The following is a 17,763-nucleotide window of genomic DNA, read 5'->3' on the forward strand; positions in this document are numbered from 1 at the left end:
CATAATGTTTTAGAAAAACACCAGCTGTTAGCCACTTTCAGTTCTAAAAATTCAATCTTAAAGGAATGTATGGAAGATTCTAATAAATTTAGCTCATTTGCCACAAATTCCTGCCACCAACAAAAAAGTGATTACAAATTAGGATAAGCATGACACAAAGCAGAAGCATTTTACAGATTACCTTTATAAATATCCTACGGAATTTTATTTTTAAAAAACTGAAAACCTAGTAAGATTAATGTGGCTAGAAGGGAAAAAGCTGATTCTACAGAGTTTTAGAGGTATTCTTAAAGGACAGTACAATGAAGCATTTAATAACCAAATGAGATTTAAATCTAGTATCAGTGAAACATTACTTTCCTACAATCTTTAACTTTTATTTCTATATTGACTGTATACTCAGGGATGCTTCCCTCTTTAAAAATAATATGAGATAGTTTCTTGTTTTAGGAAACCCTGATGAACAGTAAAAGACACATTAGAAAATGAATGCATGAATGTTATTTGCATTACAGAAAGTTTTATCAGGGTTTCTTAAAAATTGAGTTCCATGGTCCAACTGACAAAAATTCAATCTATACATGTACTCTTTAGCAATTCATTTCTTATAAAGAATAAGGCACCCAGCTCAAATAATCAAATATGACTATTGCTAACTACAACTCTTACAAAATCAAAGGCAATAGCATTTCAATCTGACTGGTATAGGACAATCAACTGATAGCCTAAGAGAAGCGGCTCAAAGGTTAAGACCTGGATCCAGAACACTCAAAGCAGATTCAGTGTAATTGCTCCCTGACTATACCCAGCAAGTTGTCATAAGCCACTGAAAAAAAAAAATCTGAAAAAAATTTATATTAATGCAATAATAATACCTATAGCAGGTGGTAACCTTCACAGTGACAGAACCTGCACATCCAACACAGAACCAACAATCTTTGCACCTGGACTGTTGCCCAATGTCTACTTTACCTAGTACGTAATTTTACTTATGGTTTTCAGCCATAAAATCTATTTTTGGAAAATTCTCCTGTTGTCTAATACAATCGATTATAGACCAATTTTAAATTGTTTTGACATTGTTTAGCTAAGCCCTTTGGAGATGCTATCCAGATTGTGTTTTCAAGCCCAGTTAATTGTTCTCTACACATGAAAATATAATCACAGATTTTTATGCAAAACTCATTAGGGTTTAATCCACACAAGAGCTGCTTTGTGTTAGAAAAACACAGATGAAAAAGTATCATCTGCTTGCTAAACAACAGGACTGCAGCTTCCCTTTTGGAGTCTCAGTGACTTTTTAAGGAAAATGTCATCAGCTTAAAATATTTTGTGTTAATTAAATGTTACTCACATAGACGGGATGGAGGTCAACGCCATACATCTCCAGGGATTTGGCAGTCCGCAAGTAATTCAGCTCAGCCTCAGAAGGAGCCTGACCCCTGGACCCAGCACAAAAACAAAGAACTTTATTTTACTGTAGCTACTGCACTTACAGGAAATGCAAACCATCTTCATTTTATTCCCTGGAAAAATAAATAATCCTTTGTATTAATGAAAACATACATCTTTGTAGTTCAAGAAGGCCCTTGCCTTCTTAGTGACAAAATTTTATACTCTTGAGGTGATAACTTATAGTAAGTTAATTTCATTTACCAAATCTATTCTTGCTCATTATAGCCCATCCCTAGTGTCCCAGCATGTATTAAAAATTCTCAGTTTCAGAAACCCCCAAAGAGGTTACTGAGAATATATGCACTCAAATGAAAAAGTGTCCCTTTCACAAAGAGTAAAATGTCCCTGAGCACCAGCAGCTCTCCATCAGAAGCAAAGGGAACTCCAACAGTGGTGGGGAGGTGGAGAGAATGGGCCCCCCATCACCCGGTTGGGCTCACATCAACATCTCCTCAGCACACATCCAGTTTGAAAATATATCAGCTGACATATACTACCTGCAAAAATGATTGTCATTTTCTTACTACAGAGTGTAGAAACCTTCTCATTATCTTCCCTGCTGATAATATACAGAAAACAGCATTCATTCAGAGGGTGAGCACCTGCTAGGAACCTCCATAGAAGAGTTAAGGGAGAGACAGAAATTAAGAAATCCCGCTTTGATGCATTCCTTTGTTTCAGCCACAGTACACTGGAAAAACCCAGCAATATACCATATTTCTGAAATCCATGAAGAATGTTCATCAAAGTAGACACAAGAAAGCTATGAAACCTAGAACAAGCTTATTCCTAGAAATGACAGTCACACTGTCACCACCATCACATAAAACCTGAGGGCCTTTACCCAGAGCTCCTTGATGATTTCAAAATATAGTTTTACTTTGAAACTCCTGGTAGAATTAGTATTCTCAGAATGTGCCAAACAAAGTCTTTCATAATGTTATTAATATAACAAGCTCTCTTAGTATCCACTTCGGCAAAACCTTGGAACGAAGGACCCTACAATCAGGCTGGAGAGCATTCTCGCCGAGCACGTGCTAATATGCAAGATGGAGAGCCTCTTTTCGCTTATTGCAATTCGGCTGTTGACTTCTGCTTCTGCTCACTGAAACAGATCCTTTAGGCAAACATGTTTTGTTGACCAGATTAATTCTACATTTTTTTCTTAACTATAATAGATCTGAAACCAAGCATATTCAAGAGGGAATGTTACATAAGAGGCAATAAAGTAAAGTTAATCAGCATAAAGGATTTAACCAAATTAACCATAATTAAATTATAACTTCAACACTGCAAGCCATTAATTGAAAATCCTACTAGGGGAGTGTGTCTACTCTCCGAAGTGCATGAGATGTTAACATAATACCCTCCGAGGCCCCACACGGGTGTCATCGTGATTTCCAGATTTACTGCTTTAGCTTGAATAGGACTTGGCTTATAACTATGAAACAATTTGCATATTTAAGACAGAGCAAATCCAGAATACATTAAAAATGTTTGTGTTTATAAATTACATTTATGGCTATAGAAATAAACTTCATAAGATACTGGTGACTGCAAAAAATTTCAAAATACAGTATTAATAGAATGATTCCACTTTTGTAAAATCGTACAAACACACTAAATCTATAAAGATAAATTTTTTCTATGAGAAATTGTGCACAGAGAGAGAGGTCTGAAAGGCCATTCACCAAAAATATGGTGACTTAAGGTACTGCAATTTACTTTCCCTTTTATACTTTTTAAATTGTTGGAGTTTTCAATGAGCATTTTAGTGTTAAAAGCAAATTAAAAAAAAACTATAAAAAAAAGAATCCCAGAACGTTCAGGGCACAGTGAAGAATTTACCATTCTAGAAACTATTCTTATGCCTGCCAGCAACGTGAGATGACAGCTGACAGAAGATGCCACGTAAGACATGATTCTTACATCAGAGTTTTGTGGATCCTTTCTATGGCTTCTTCAAGCTCTTCCTTCTGATCAGGAACAAACCGGTACTCTGAAACGTACCCTGCAGTATGCTTATATGGGTCATAATCTCCAAGTTCAGCTAAAAAAGAAAAATTGTAATTTCTTTCCATTTTAGAAAACTATTCCTTAAAATACAAGAATGAAAATATTCCTATTATGCTTAAACATTTTTCTTCCAATGCCATATTAAAAATTCACATATAACCCGATTTTACCAAAACAACTCTGAAGAGCATATATGGATGGTATCAACAAAATCTTAACTTAAAAACATTAAGTTCTACATCTTTGCTTTCCCAAAGACTATAATTATCATTTTTGTTTCAATTATTCTTACCAGTTTATAGAAAATGTTATAAAAAGAATTTAGAGTACAAATATTAGGAATGCTGGAGGTGACAAACAACCATGACCCCAATATATCCTCTCAGACAATGACACCAAGAGATGGAGCATATGATTCAAAATGTGTCTTTGCCCCAAGTAATAGCCAGGGAAACATAATACAATGCTGCACACATATCCCATTACAGTTTACACAAAAGAAGCAAAATGCAACCAGAGAGCTCACCATATTACTCTCATAAAAAAGCTCTTTCCTATGTTAATCTACCTTGCAAGCCCCAACCCAGTTCATCTATGTGACACTAGGATATTTCCTCTAGATTATTTCTGGTCTGCAAGTGACACAAACATAAGGACCATGCTGTCTTATTCCACCCATGCCCAGCTTGATTCTTAGGAAGTGTCCAATAATTATTAGAAAAAATAATCTCCGCCTTAGTCTCCAAAATGACAACACAACCCGGAGCTGGCCCACATGGGCACTGCCTCGATGCTGAGAGCCCACATGTCCGCCCACTCTGAGCCTGCATTGGCACCTGGCTGCGTGGAGTCATCGCAACAGCAGCCCAGAAGCAGTGTGATTTCCAAGACATTAACAGCCTGGGTGGTGATCAGTGATCTCAGGTGGGAAGGTGGGATGTGCAATAGAACACATCGTTAGGCCTTTCACTTCACTGAGAATCAGTGCTATTCCTGCGACTAAAACCCCACACAACCTACTACTACAAGGGATGTGTAAATGGCTCCCTTTTTACCTGCTCCAAAGACACTGATCAGAACTTGAATTCTAACAAAATTTAATTTTTTTTTAGCAAAATGTCAGTTGATAAGGGATTTCATATATAAACTTGCTTACAAATAAAAATTCAAATATTTCCTCCAGACATTTCTGAAGCCAGTATGCTTAAGTGGAACCTACACTGGATGGCGTACGCTCCCAGCTGAGCGGCAGTGTTGACAGGGCAGGGCAGCCGGCCCTGAAGGACATCTTGCTTCACCTGCAAGAAAAACTGATATCTGAAAGAGAAATGGGAAAAAGAGATTAACGATCTCTTACGATACTCAGACCTGAAGTTTCAGACACTGATAATCAAAGCTAACAACTATTCACCTTCCATTAAAATAAAGCCCCCCTCCACGCTGGTGTGAGGGGGCTGTTGAGTGAACAGGGACTATTTAAACAGACCTCACAGAGGCAATCAGGCTGTGGCTACAAAGGACAGGCTCTCCAGTTAGACGGCCTGGCTTGCCTCTCAGCGCTGCTGCTCACACCTCTGCAGCCGCTCCAGCACCCACCTCCCCACTGCACCGTCAGGAGAGCTGACAGCAGACGCCTAATGGGGTTCACGTGAAGGCTAGACATAAGCTGCTCCTGCCATTACCACCACTGCCACTGCAGCACGCTCTTTCTGAGAGGAAGAAATCGCAAGGACCCAACCTATACTACGTGTGTTCTCTACAGCAAGGGTCCCCAACCTATGGTGAGCTGTATAATTATTTCATTATATATTACAATGTAATAATAATAGAAATAAATTACACAATAGGTGTGATGCGCTTGAATCATCCCAAAACCATCCCCCCTCCCCAACCGGGATCCATGGAAAATCTGGATTCCATGAAAACGGTCCCCAGTGCCAAAAAGGTTAGGGACCACTGCTCTACAGGGTCTAAAATCACATACACAGGACAAAAAGGTCATCACAGTACAACCTCATCAATCCTCCCACTTACTAACACACTGCCCATTATCTGAAGTTTTGCTCAATGTTGCTAAAAGAAATTCTGTTACAGTAACAGACTGTAACAGCCACTGTTCCAAACATCATAAATAAAGATACTCATAAGTATTTTACCTACAATAACTTAGGTAAGAATTTTAAAATGAAATCAGTATTAGTAGTTTCTCCATTCTGCAGATGAGAAAACTGATAGACACAGAGAGATGAAGTAACTTGTTCAGGATCTCACAACTAATTAAGCAGCAGAGCTAGAACTGGAACCCAAGCAATCCAACCCTGGAACTCTCTCAATCAGGGTGTTGTGCAACCTTGACTAGCCAGGGTTTTTTGTTTGTTTGTTTTTCTCTCTTATTCAGCCTTTCTGCCATTGGACTGAGAGGGGCCAGAGGTTTATGAACCATCAATACTATCCTCGGACGCTATCACTTACACACACGTGCACACACTCACACACTTCAGGCTGTTCTTTCGTGATTTCTTTCTTTGCAAAATGACTCTTGATTTCATTGGGAGTGGCAGAGAAAAAGAAAATGAACTATAAAAGTCAGCTGTGATGACTATCTCTTCTCCAAATGCTCACAACCGAAGCCCTTAGTCAGGGTATCAATGTTAGATGCTACCCTGATTATTACTACAAGATTGATATCAAGTTTGATTTGTAGTCACAGGCCTGAGAGAAAACCTCAGATACAATATCCCTGGGTCTTCACTGCCCATTTCAGCAAATGGCACCACCAACTTCAGATGCCCAAGTAAAAGAAACCTGGGAACAATGTGTAACCAGTACCCACTTTCAATCACCAAATACGCTGTTCATGGAATCCATACTTTTCTCCCCGTCCCCTAGTGTAGGTCAGTATCTCCTAGATTTCTAAAACCGCCTCTCAAACGGTCTGCCACTGTGCATACTTATCGCTCTTCCAGTCCTCCCCCGACGTAAGCAGGATTTTTAAGAGATAAACAGGATCATGGCACACCTTTGATAAAAATGCCTTGAAAGACTTCCCTTTGCAGGATGTAGTTCAAGCTCCTTAAGATAGCTGATAAGACTTCTGCTTATGTCTTCGGCCAAATCTCTCATGGCTTACCAGTGACCACCCCGCTACCTAATTTGCACCCCCTTTTCCAACCCTTCTTGACTGCCTTTCATTCCCTGAATGCTCACCAGGGATAACAAATCACTTTATAGTGATTGTCTGTGCTCCTCTTGGAGAGGAGAACAGCAAAGTGAGATATTAGGAGAACTTAAATGCAAAAACCGATCAACTAACGAGACATTCGCTAGAATTACCACTGCTGGCAGGAAACTTGGATTTTACTACACCCTCCTTCTCTATTGGTACACTTCAAATTTCTTTTCCTGAAGTGTATTTTCGTTTTAAAGAAATGGGTCACAGGCCCTTTTGTTACAATGGGGTCCATTCGTCAAATGTGGCAAACGTATTAAAAAAAGATAAATATAAAATTTTAAAAAATTAAAGAAATGAGTCACAAATGTATATCTCTGCCTCTGTTAAGACTTTCATAACATCTGACTAGATAGTCAAACCCCTTGCCAAATACAGAAACAGGCATTTGTTTAAAAGACAAAGGGAAAGAGAAACAGAAGGAGATGAAAAATCAAAGACAGAGCTGAAACACAGAAAGACAAAAAAAGATACAAAGAAACAGAAACTGTATTCACATTGGTGATTGCATTCCCAGGACATAGGGCTCAGCACATAGTAGCTGCTCAATAAATACTTGCTGATTTGGTAGATGGCTATATAGATGAACAGATAGATAGATATAAAAAAAAAACCATGAACTTTTTTGCTGTATGAAAAATTCATGAAAAAACAAAAGGAGCACCTATTCAAACTTCCCCAGGAAGCCTGCCTTTTAAAGATGCTAGAGATGTGTAAGTCACTGCCTTAAAAATCCCACCAAAAATCAATGAAAGCAAACTATTTTTAATTTAAAATTTGATTAATTTTTATTATAACAAGCATCTCATTGGTTCATAAAAGACAAATGTATGTTAAAGTAAAATCATATGCTAAACACTATAGTCACTCAGGGCTTATTTGAAATTAACTGTATATATTAACTTATTTTATCTATTTTGCGGGACTTAAAATTTAATATTTTATTTAAATCACAAAAATTTAGAGTTTCTGGGTCATTCCTCCTGTGTCATTCTGATTAAAGCTATGACTGAATGCTTGAGTCCTTGTTTATCTCTGGTTTGGGTGAACCTATAATCCCAGTTTGCCTATGATAGTATTAGTTTATGCCTATTATACAGGCGTAATTGTTAATAACTCTCCTCTACATTCTCTAAAAAATCAGGGTTTGAAAAATAAATTATATTGTGACTCTAGTTACATTATACCCCACTGGAGAAAAAAGTGCTGAATACTAATGATCTACTTAACAAAGAAATTTCCAGAACACGTTGTGGGGCAAAGCAGAGGGTTCATAAAGCAATTTCTGGTTACAGTCTTACGTAAATTAACATCCTGATGTATATGCACTGTCTTCCTACATTGCATTCAGTCTCCCACACTATCCACAACACCACCATCAGTTCAACACAATAAAGGGGCTTGAAATACTAGCCTCACAGTTTTATGTTTACCTGGTGCTCATTGAAAAAAGCTGAATTGACACCAAGATGTACAAGTTGTTGAGGACCATTAACAATTTAGCAATTATCAGCAGCAAAAAAATGGGCAAAGAAAACTTGTTTAAAGAAGGCGCAGAGAGATCCTGCTCTTCCAGGAACGCAAAAACAGAAGGCCCCCATGAGATTTCATGGCCAAAAACAGACACGAATGCTCACACCAGAGCAGCTTAAAGTGCACCTTCCAACGACCAGAGAGCCTGGTGAAGAAACTGAAGGACGTGGGGACAGGGAGAAGGTTGATTTCCAGGGTTACGTGAATGTGAAAGAGAAGAGAGTCCCTACGCACACTGGCACACCGAAAGTAATAAAGAGCAAGATTGTTTTCTTCAACCCACAAAGACGGGGAGCACCGCATTCGCTAGTCACCTAAACAGTCTGGACAAAACTTCAATGCGAGGAATAGAAGGAAATATTTAAATAACAAAGTAATATTGAATAATGTGGGAAAATGGCAAGTATGACTTAGAAGAACATCAGTAGAGAAAGTATTCAGGAACTCTCAAGAGAAAGTAACAAAAATCAGGAACAACACTTTCACCTCCGAAGTTTAAAACTGATGGCTAAAATATGGAAATAAACAGCAGTAACATCACTTTACATTTATATAGTCCTTTAAAGCTCACAAATTCCTTCTGCATTAAAGGAACCCATAATGGAATGTAACCCTCACCTCAACTCCCAGGTAGATAAGGACCATTCTCTTCACTGAAAGAAGGAGCACATGACCGAAGGTCACTCAGAAAGTAAAGAAACTAAAACAAGTTAATCTCAGGGGAAAGATTATGTGTTACAAAAAGAGGAAGCATAGGTGAACTTAATGTCAATCCCAACCAAAATGCTATACATGTTATAAAAACAAACTAAAAAACCAAACACCTGGTTTTAGAAGCTAAAAAGTATTTGTTATGAAGGAACTAACATTATTTTCTTTTTGACCTGTCCCTGGGCATCACTGAATCTCCTTTTACTCAGCACACTGGAATATGGTGCTCCAGAGAGATGCTAAATGGAGAAGTAGTAAGTGAATTCTGTCTTGACATACAAATGCAATAAATGCAGGCCACAGGGCAGTAGTGGGATGATTTGTAGTTAAATGAACACCTACACCTGGAAAGTTCTAATTGACTGACTTAAATCCAAAAGACCTAGCTCAGGTCTTTTCCTAATTTTTCAATCAGCAATTTGAAAATCTAATCATCATCATTTCCATTTGAGCTATCTTTAGCATCACTAAACACTTACACTTTTGCAGTGTGGTAAGTATGTCACATGTATTATCTTAAAAATCCGTCCAGTCATCTTCTTGAAGAAATACTATCATTCCATTATACAGAAGAGAAAACAGACTTTAGAAAAGGCTATGCCATCTTCTTAGTATTACACAACTCGTGAATGACAGAACAAGGATGCAGTCCCCAGCCTGTCTGACTCCACAGCCTGTATCTTCTTAACCAATGTGTGTGTTACACTTAGCAAATCTGTAGATATAGAGCGACGAAGGACACATAATACAGGGAAGAATGTCATAATATTTTGAATTAGGACTAAAAATAACAGAACTCAGAGGACACAAATTACTTAAAGTACTGATGAAGAGAAAAGAGATTAGATTTATTCTTCATAGACCTAGAAAGAAAACCTAGCCCTGACGGGAGAAATATCAGAAAATTCTTACTTCTTAACTGAATTTCTTACTGCTTTTCAAGGCAGTAAAGTTCCCTATCTAAAAGCATTTAAGAAGCAGCTGGCTGATGTGTCAGAAATGTTCTGCAAGGATGGAGTTTACAATATCTGGCCTCAAAGTCCTCCCAATTTCATTTATTATAGAAAACATTTTAGAACACATAAGAAGGAACTCCAAGTTAATATGATTCTATTAACTAACATTTTTCATAATCTGAGACTTTATTTTCTTGTGTATCCTATTCAACCCTGGTCTTTTTTTCCTAAATACAATGTCCTTCTGGAATATTGCCTCTATTAAGACCATATATGTGCATGAGAAGATTCTCTGTAGCATAATCTATAATTAAAAGAAAACAATTTAGGTGGCCATCTGTAAGGTCATGATTAAATAAATTATGGAATACTATGTAGGAGTAAAAAAATGGGTGAGGTAGTGAAAGAGGTCCATACAATATGCATGAAACAGTAAGATGTTAAAAAAAAAAGCTATATACATGGAAAATTACATATTGGCATGATTATGATAGCATTATCTTTCATATCAAAAAACTGCAAACAACCTAATAGCCGATACAGAGTGGGCTGGAACAATTTTCCAAAGAACTGAATCAAGATAAACACTCAATTTGAAAATGCTAGCCTAAGTATACTTTCCCTTTAATAGCATATATTAGGGAATTTTGCTTTTTGGTTTCAGTTTTTGCTTTTGCCAAAATTATCTTATGTAATTGATTCTCTTTTTCTGGTCCATAAAAGTTAACATATTCATACAAATCAATGACTGTATCTTTAGCACATACTAATAACAGGAATATAGTGATATCACATTAAATGCACATTTAATTTACCTAAATTCAGCTATATGTTTTCGGCAAAAAATAAAATAAATTATTATAGATCATGGACACTAACTGTAAGCTAACTATGTCATCTTGTCCTTAACTGCATGAGCTGGTATAATTCTTCAGGAAAACTGGTTGTATTGAAAACATTGTGGGGTTGTATATTATACATAAATCCATGTATTCTGTTAATGAGCATCAGTAGATTCTGAAGGGAAATTTCTGTTCACTGTTAATATGTGGTGAACAAAGGTGAAGTAATATGTTATGAAACATTCATCTTCCCCGCCCCCCGCTTCTTAACACTAACTCAAGTATATTTGAAACTTAACCCCCATTTAAGAGGTACTGCACTCCCAGAAGGAAAGAATGAAACCATAACTATTAACACTTATCAATTACTATGAGTCAAACACAAGTATAGGAGCTTTATAGATATTATTCCATTTAATACTTAAAAAAACCTATGAGACAGGTACATCTCCAATTTTACAATTGAGGAAATTGAGGCATAGAGAAAGTACTACCTCAAAAATGAAAGACTCATTGCGTGTTTTTTTTTTTTTTTTTTTTTGAGACAAAATCTCACTCTGTTGCCCGGGCTAGAGTGAGTGCCTTGGCATCAGCCTAGCTCACAGCAACCTCAAACTCCTGGGCTTAAGCGATCCTATTGCCTCAGCCTCCAGAGTAGCAGGGACTACAGGCATGCGCCACCATGCCCAGCTAATTTTTTTTTATATATATATATATTTTAGTTGTCCAGATAATTTCTTTCTATTTTTAGCAGAGACAGGGTCTCGCTCTTGCTCAGGCTGGTCTCAAACTCCTGACCTCGAGCGATCCACCCGCCTCGGCCTCCCAGAGTGTTAGGATTACAGGCGTGAGCCACCGTGCCCAGCCTCAGTGCATTTTAATAAAGTGTTGTTCCCATGCAATTCCCTGATGAGTTATGGACATAAATGTATTTTTATACCACTTGGATTCAATTTCCCCTTGAAACTCTAATGTAAATACCCCCCCCAACATCTCCCAACTCCAATGGCCAATCTCCCAAAGACGTGTGCGCTGGGAAAGTGAACTGGCACGCTCCCCTCTCAAAGTGCTCCCTAACAGTGTGACAGTGGAAGACATCTGGGTGATTCTAAAAGTGAGGCCTGGAGATGGCACTTCAGAGTGGGATGAAAAAGGTCCAATTAGCCTACCCTTTTCTCACTCTTCCATGTGTATTCTAGAATAAAGACAAAAGAAGGTCTGAGGAGAAATATGAAAAGATGGAATAGAAACAAAACCACATACTGCCTTAGTTATCAAAGACACAATTTTCAATTTTTTTTTTAGTAATATATTAGGCTTTATTGAGCCCACCATAATAGTTCACAGAGAAAACTGACCACTTAGAGTTAAGTGAGAGAAAACGATTTTGTGGCCGGGCGCGGTGGCTCACGCCTGTAATCCTAGCACTCTGGGAGGCCGAGGTGGGCGGATCGTTTGAGCTCAGGAGTTCGAGACCAGCCTGAGCAAGAGCGAGACCCCATCTCTACTAAAAATAGAAAGAAATTATATGGACAGCTAAAAATATATATAGAAAAAATTAGCCGGGCATGGTGGTGCATGCCTGTAGTCCCAGCTACTCGGGAGGCTGAGACAGGAGGATCGCTTGAGCCCAGGAGTTTGAGGTTGCTGTGAGCTAGGCTGACGCCATGGCACTCACTCTAGCCTGGGCAACAGAGCGAGACTCTGTCTCAAAAAAAAAAAAAAAAAAGAAAACGATTTTGTTTTTGCAACTACATGCAGATAGGTCACTAGTGGAATAAGTTAAAACATAACACTACTGTCTGCTCTTTATAAGCTACTTTCAGATGTTGACAAGGACTATTTTGACAATCTAAATCAATACCAACTGGAAATCCTGCCTTAACCGAAATCAGATATTTGATGAGAAAGGTAAAGTAATACATTAAAATATTGGTCTTTTCTCTCCTTTCTTAATACTAAAAACAATTACCTTTTTATTACTAGACAGATAAATGAAATACCTGGATAGCTGATATTTAAGCTACAACCAATTAGAGAGAAATAACTGACTCTTCAAATGTATATTAACATATACAAACTGAGCATCAAAATATCCTTCCTTTAGGCAGTTCAAACGACTACTCTTACATGAATACAAAGCCTGCTTAACAATGAAGATACAGAAAGACCTCATCACAGCAGATGCAAAATCTATCATCATGTCACCCAGGTTCATGCCCTTTTTTCAAACACATCTATCATCAGACACTGATCTGCCTTGTGCAATGCTGCTTTGAATTTAACTCTCACAGGAGGTACACTACAAAACACAGGTAGACACACATTCAAATGTTTTACCCAATTTTACTTGGCTTTAAATAAAGCCTTTTGTGTATTCCATGCATGTATCTGTTCAAAAACAAAGTCAATATCATACCTGGTTATTTCTTCTTTAAGTTTACATGGATCCTCAGCATAGAATTTAATACCAAAATACAAAGTATATGGAGGTCCAGCTAAAATAAAAAATAGAAATTAATTTTCACTAAAATTATAAATTAGTCAAAGTAGTAGTATAATATTATACAACTATTCACAACAGCACTCACCAAAAATTTCTAAAGGCACAAGAAAACATAAGATAAGAAAAACAGGGCTCAGAACTATGGTAGCAGGACCTCAACCATACGTATATGCACATGTGTGTGTGCACATACACTAACACAGAAAAAAGGGCCAATACACCGTAATGTTGCTGGTTCTATCTCTGGTTGGTGAGGTAGGTTATGAACAATTTTTTTATATTTTTCAAATTTTCTATTATATAATTAATTTTTTCACAATGAAGAAAGAGTATTGACAAACAAAATATGTGGTTCTAAAAGCCATCCACCTATCACTTTATCACAAAAAATTTTTTAAAACCTACCTGCAAAAAGCTGGAAAGAGCCTAAATGCTGAGCAACCGTTGTACTGTTTAAGTCAACCACAACCATAGGACATATATATGATACGCAAATGTTTAAACAGGGGGAGATCTGCATGTGCGGATGTGGGAAAGATCACCAATCTGTATTCCCTTTTGTGAAAAAGCATCAGTTAATACATGTTGTTTTCTTTTCTTCTGGAAGAATACACAAGAAATTACTAACAGTGGCAAACCCTGGGAAGAGGGACTAGACACTATCTATCTTTAATTCATTAGGTAGAATTTTCTTATGTACATACATCTCTTACCTTAAGGAAAAAATAATGAGTGAGGCTATAAAAAAGAATTAGGAATAACATTTCTTTCATTCCTAATCTATTTTTTTTTTTTTTTGAGACAGTCTCACTCTGTCACACTGGGTAGAGTACAGTGGCATCAACCTAGCTCACAGCAACCTCAAACTCCTGCCTCAGCCTCTGAGTAGCTGGGAACACAGGTGCACGCCATGTCACCCTGCTAATTTTTCTATTTTACGTAGAGATGGGGTCTCACTCTTGCTCAGGCTGGTCTCGAACTCCTGAGCTCAAGCAATTCTCCCACCTCGGCCTCCCAGAGTGCTAGGATCACAGGAGTGAGCCACCACACCAGGCCATAAACTTATCTTAATCTAAAAATACTTTCTTACATATTTAAAAAGACATTTCTCATATCATGCATTTATCACACACAGAAGAACTAAGTCTACCAAAAAAATCATATATGTGGGCAAATATAAAATAAACTCATATTGTGCAAGAAGACAAAGCTTCTTGGGTGACAACTACATCATATTATGCTTTTACTAGAAGTATTTCTATTTCAATTTCAGAAGGTATGAATCCAATGTGCACCGTTTCCAAAACTGCATGCTTCTAAGCTGTGCAGTAAAGAAATCTAATATGCTTTATTTTTAAAAAGATTTGTCACCTGGTATACCAATTAGTGGTCACACTTGCTAATTTTTTTTCAACAAAAACTTTCCCACACAAATAAAAAAGAAGTCAAACATGCTCTTTAGTAAAAGTCACTGATACTGTGTAATTGACATAAAGTAACTCCAATCTTGCTATTTTTATTTTCAACTGAGTAAATAAAGTCACAAATTTAGAAGTGAGGGAAAGGAAATTAAATACAACAAGTAACAAAGATATAATGCATTTATAACACACAAGCTATATTACTTGTTATTAGTACATACACACGCTTATGTCTGTAGCACCCCAAAGCCCTGTTCCTGGCATTCAGAAGACAAGACAAGGGCCCTCACCCCCCTTCCCTCATCTATCCCTTCCTGTGTAAGGCATTCCTTAAGCTAAAGCTTTTTAAAAAACTAAATTTTAAAAGAAACTGCTAGAATTTCTTATTAGAATTGATTCCACATGTTCAAATTTTATGTTTACTTAACCACCATGTTTGTATTTCTGACAAATGCACTTCTAATCCTGAACATAGATGTCAGCGAGGCGCAGACTATTAAATATTTAGAAGAGCCAGGAAGTCCAGCCCCAGCTGATCCATCTGTGTCCATCAAGCTGTGTGTCCCTGAGCAGATGGGTCTGCCTGTGCCCGCAGGCGCCTGGGTTGGCACCTAGGGGGCGGGGAGGAGCACAGATGCCGAGAGTGCGCAGAGGGAAGAGGCCTTCTCCAGACCCAGAGCTGCTTCCGTTCTCTGGGACATGACAGATTACCCCTATTCCCCAAGCCCAGCCATTTCAAATGTGGTCAGTGATGGGCAGTCAAGCAGAAGTTTGAAAATACACAATGAAAAACATTTGGTTTTACCTAATTTTCTTTAAGGAATTTTGGCTCAAATCAGCCCTCCATTTCCCATTCACATAAAAAATGGCTGTGTTCTTAATATATATAATGTATATTATATTTAGATATATATGATAATGTACAAAAATGTTTCATAAAGATTGGATTCAACACAACACCAGATACCATACAACCACCACCACCAGTCAACACATGCCAGGCAGGTGAAGCTCCAGGGATTTAAGCAATTTGCCTAAAATCACAGGGAAGAAAACCAAACTTGCTAATATCTAAAGATCAGTGCTTTTTTGGGCACTATTCTATACACCCTCTCAGGGTAAAAGATAATAATAATACCTTCAGAGTAAGCAAATACTCTCATATATATCTCTATATCATTATTTCATAGAGCAATCAAAGGCTATGGAAGTGGACATTTTGGAGCAAGGGTACATCTAGCCAGGTATTTTCTGGATTCCTGTCATAACACTGACTACAAAAATCAGGTGCTACTGATGCAAATTACTAAGTTATTATTTTGAATCCATGTCATTCCACAGACTCAACAGTATGAAACCCTTATGTGAAGTGAGGTTAATATTGCTTCACTTCAGCAAAAAATACAGGATGCAGAAATGGGAAACTCCCTAAAATACCTTTTGTGGAGACTAATTTTGAGGACTTCAATGATAAAGAGTTTCCCATTAGCTCAGGGTAGATAAATCAAGACTTACCTGCGAGAATTCTGGTGACTAGCAAACGTTTTGTCATTTGTACAGATACCCCTGACTAACGTACTGGAGGTTTAATAGCCATTTGCCTTCACTATCAAACAATTTCATGAGATGAAATATAAATATTCTTCAGTTACTAATATTTCTTCAATTGTAATACCAGCATTTTACTCTTATTGTATTAATTTTTAACAGTATTATATTTTTCAAGATGAAAAAGTCATTGAATCAAGTGATATTTAAATAAAATATTTTATACCATATGAATAAACAGATCCTTTAAGTATGTTTAGGAACAATTTAATAACAGACCTTAAAATAATTTACATTTTTCTTCATCACCTTGATTGAAATCTCAACTTTTTTCTTACAAAGGAAACCTGTGAGTTCATTTTAAAATCATCATTCTTGAACTTTTTCTAATTTTCCAACTGGTTTTTTTTTTTTTTTTTTTTTGAGACAGAGTCTCACTCTGTTGCCCAGGCTAGAGTGCCATAGAGTCAGCCTAGCTCACAGCAACCTCAAACTCCTGGGCTCAAGCAACCCTCCTGCCTCAGCCTCCTGAGTAGCTGGGACTACAGGCATGCGCTACCACACCCGGCTAATTTTTTCTATATATTTTTAGTTGTCCAGCTAATTTCCTTCTATTTTTAGTTGAGATGGGGGTCTCGCTCTTGCTCAGGCTGGTCTCGAACTCCTGAGCTCAAACAATCCGTCCGCCTCAGCCTCCCAGAGTGCTAGGATTACAGGCGTGAGCCACCGCGCCCGGCCCCCAACTGGTATTTTTTAATTGGCTCAAATGGGCTAGGGCTGTAACCCGTAAACTCCAGTGGTTGCCACCACAGAGAGAGAAAAGCAGAGAGAAAGAGAAATGGTACTTTCTGATGACGTGGTAGTGCCTGGTTTCCAGCCCCCTTCTGAGGCATAGCTCCGTTCCCACCCTCGGGTCCATGAAGCCTCACCCAAGCGCTACAGGAAACGAGCCAATACACACGGGAAGTGCAGACTTACAGACTCAGAATGGGAGTAATAGAGGCCAGAAGAACCGCACTAGGTTTTAATTAGCAATTTACACAGTTAAACAAAATGGTTTCACAGGTAGAACTTCAGTTTAAGATGATGAAAAAGTCTCAGGGATAGATAGTGGTGATGGCTGCACACCAATGTGAATGACTTAACGCCACTGCATTGCACATAAAAATGGTTAAAATGGTAAATTTTATGTTATGTGTATTTTACCACCAAAAAATGCAATTTTTTAAAAAAGACTATTCTTTTGCACACTTAAGGAACCTATGTGTGTGTTTATAAATAAAAACTTGGGTTATGGAAATTAAGATTAAGGAATATACACTTAATGACACTTAATGATTAAGGAATATACACTGAGTCTCCTAGTAATATTCATATTGATACAATCAAAAGCTAGCCCGTGAAAATGGACGATCTCTCTCTGAAGGCAGTAATTGTTCAGGCCACAAAGGCACCTCTCAATTACCAACTCAGCAAACTGAGTAGTCCGAATGAGAAAACCACTGCATAACCCAGGAAACTCTAACTCTTTAAAAGCTTAGATGTC

The 17,763-nt window shown here is 37.7% G+C and overlaps 1 protein-coding gene across 1 annotated transcript in view; it reads right to left on the reverse strand.

Annotated features, from left to right (window-relative positions):
- EPB41L4A (erythrocyte membrane protein band 4.1 like 4A) overlaps positions 1-17,763 on the reverse strand; it is a 234,384-nt gene that overhangs the window by 96,186 nt on the left and 120,435 nt on the right. Inside the window, exons 4-7 of the mRNA XM_069492153.1 lie at positions 13,162-13,240; positions 4,691-4,788; positions 3,385-3,505; positions 1,355-1,442 (exon numbers count right to left, since the gene is read on the reverse strand). Of these exons, the coding sequence (XP_069348254.1) occupies positions 1,355-1,442; positions 3,385-3,505; positions 4,691-4,788; positions 13,162-13,240 (386 nt within the window). The remainder of the gene's footprint in view (positions 1-1,354; positions 1,443-3,384; positions 3,506-4,690; positions 4,789-13,161; positions 13,241-17,763) is intronic.

This window comes from Eulemur rufifrons, chromosome 17, assembly GCF_041146395.1.
Source record: "Eulemur rufifrons isolate Redbay chromosome 17, OSU_ERuf_1, whole genome shotgun sequence".
Lineage (NCBI taxonomy): Eukaryota > Metazoa > Chordata > Mammalia > Primates > Lemuridae > Eulemur > Eulemur rufifrons.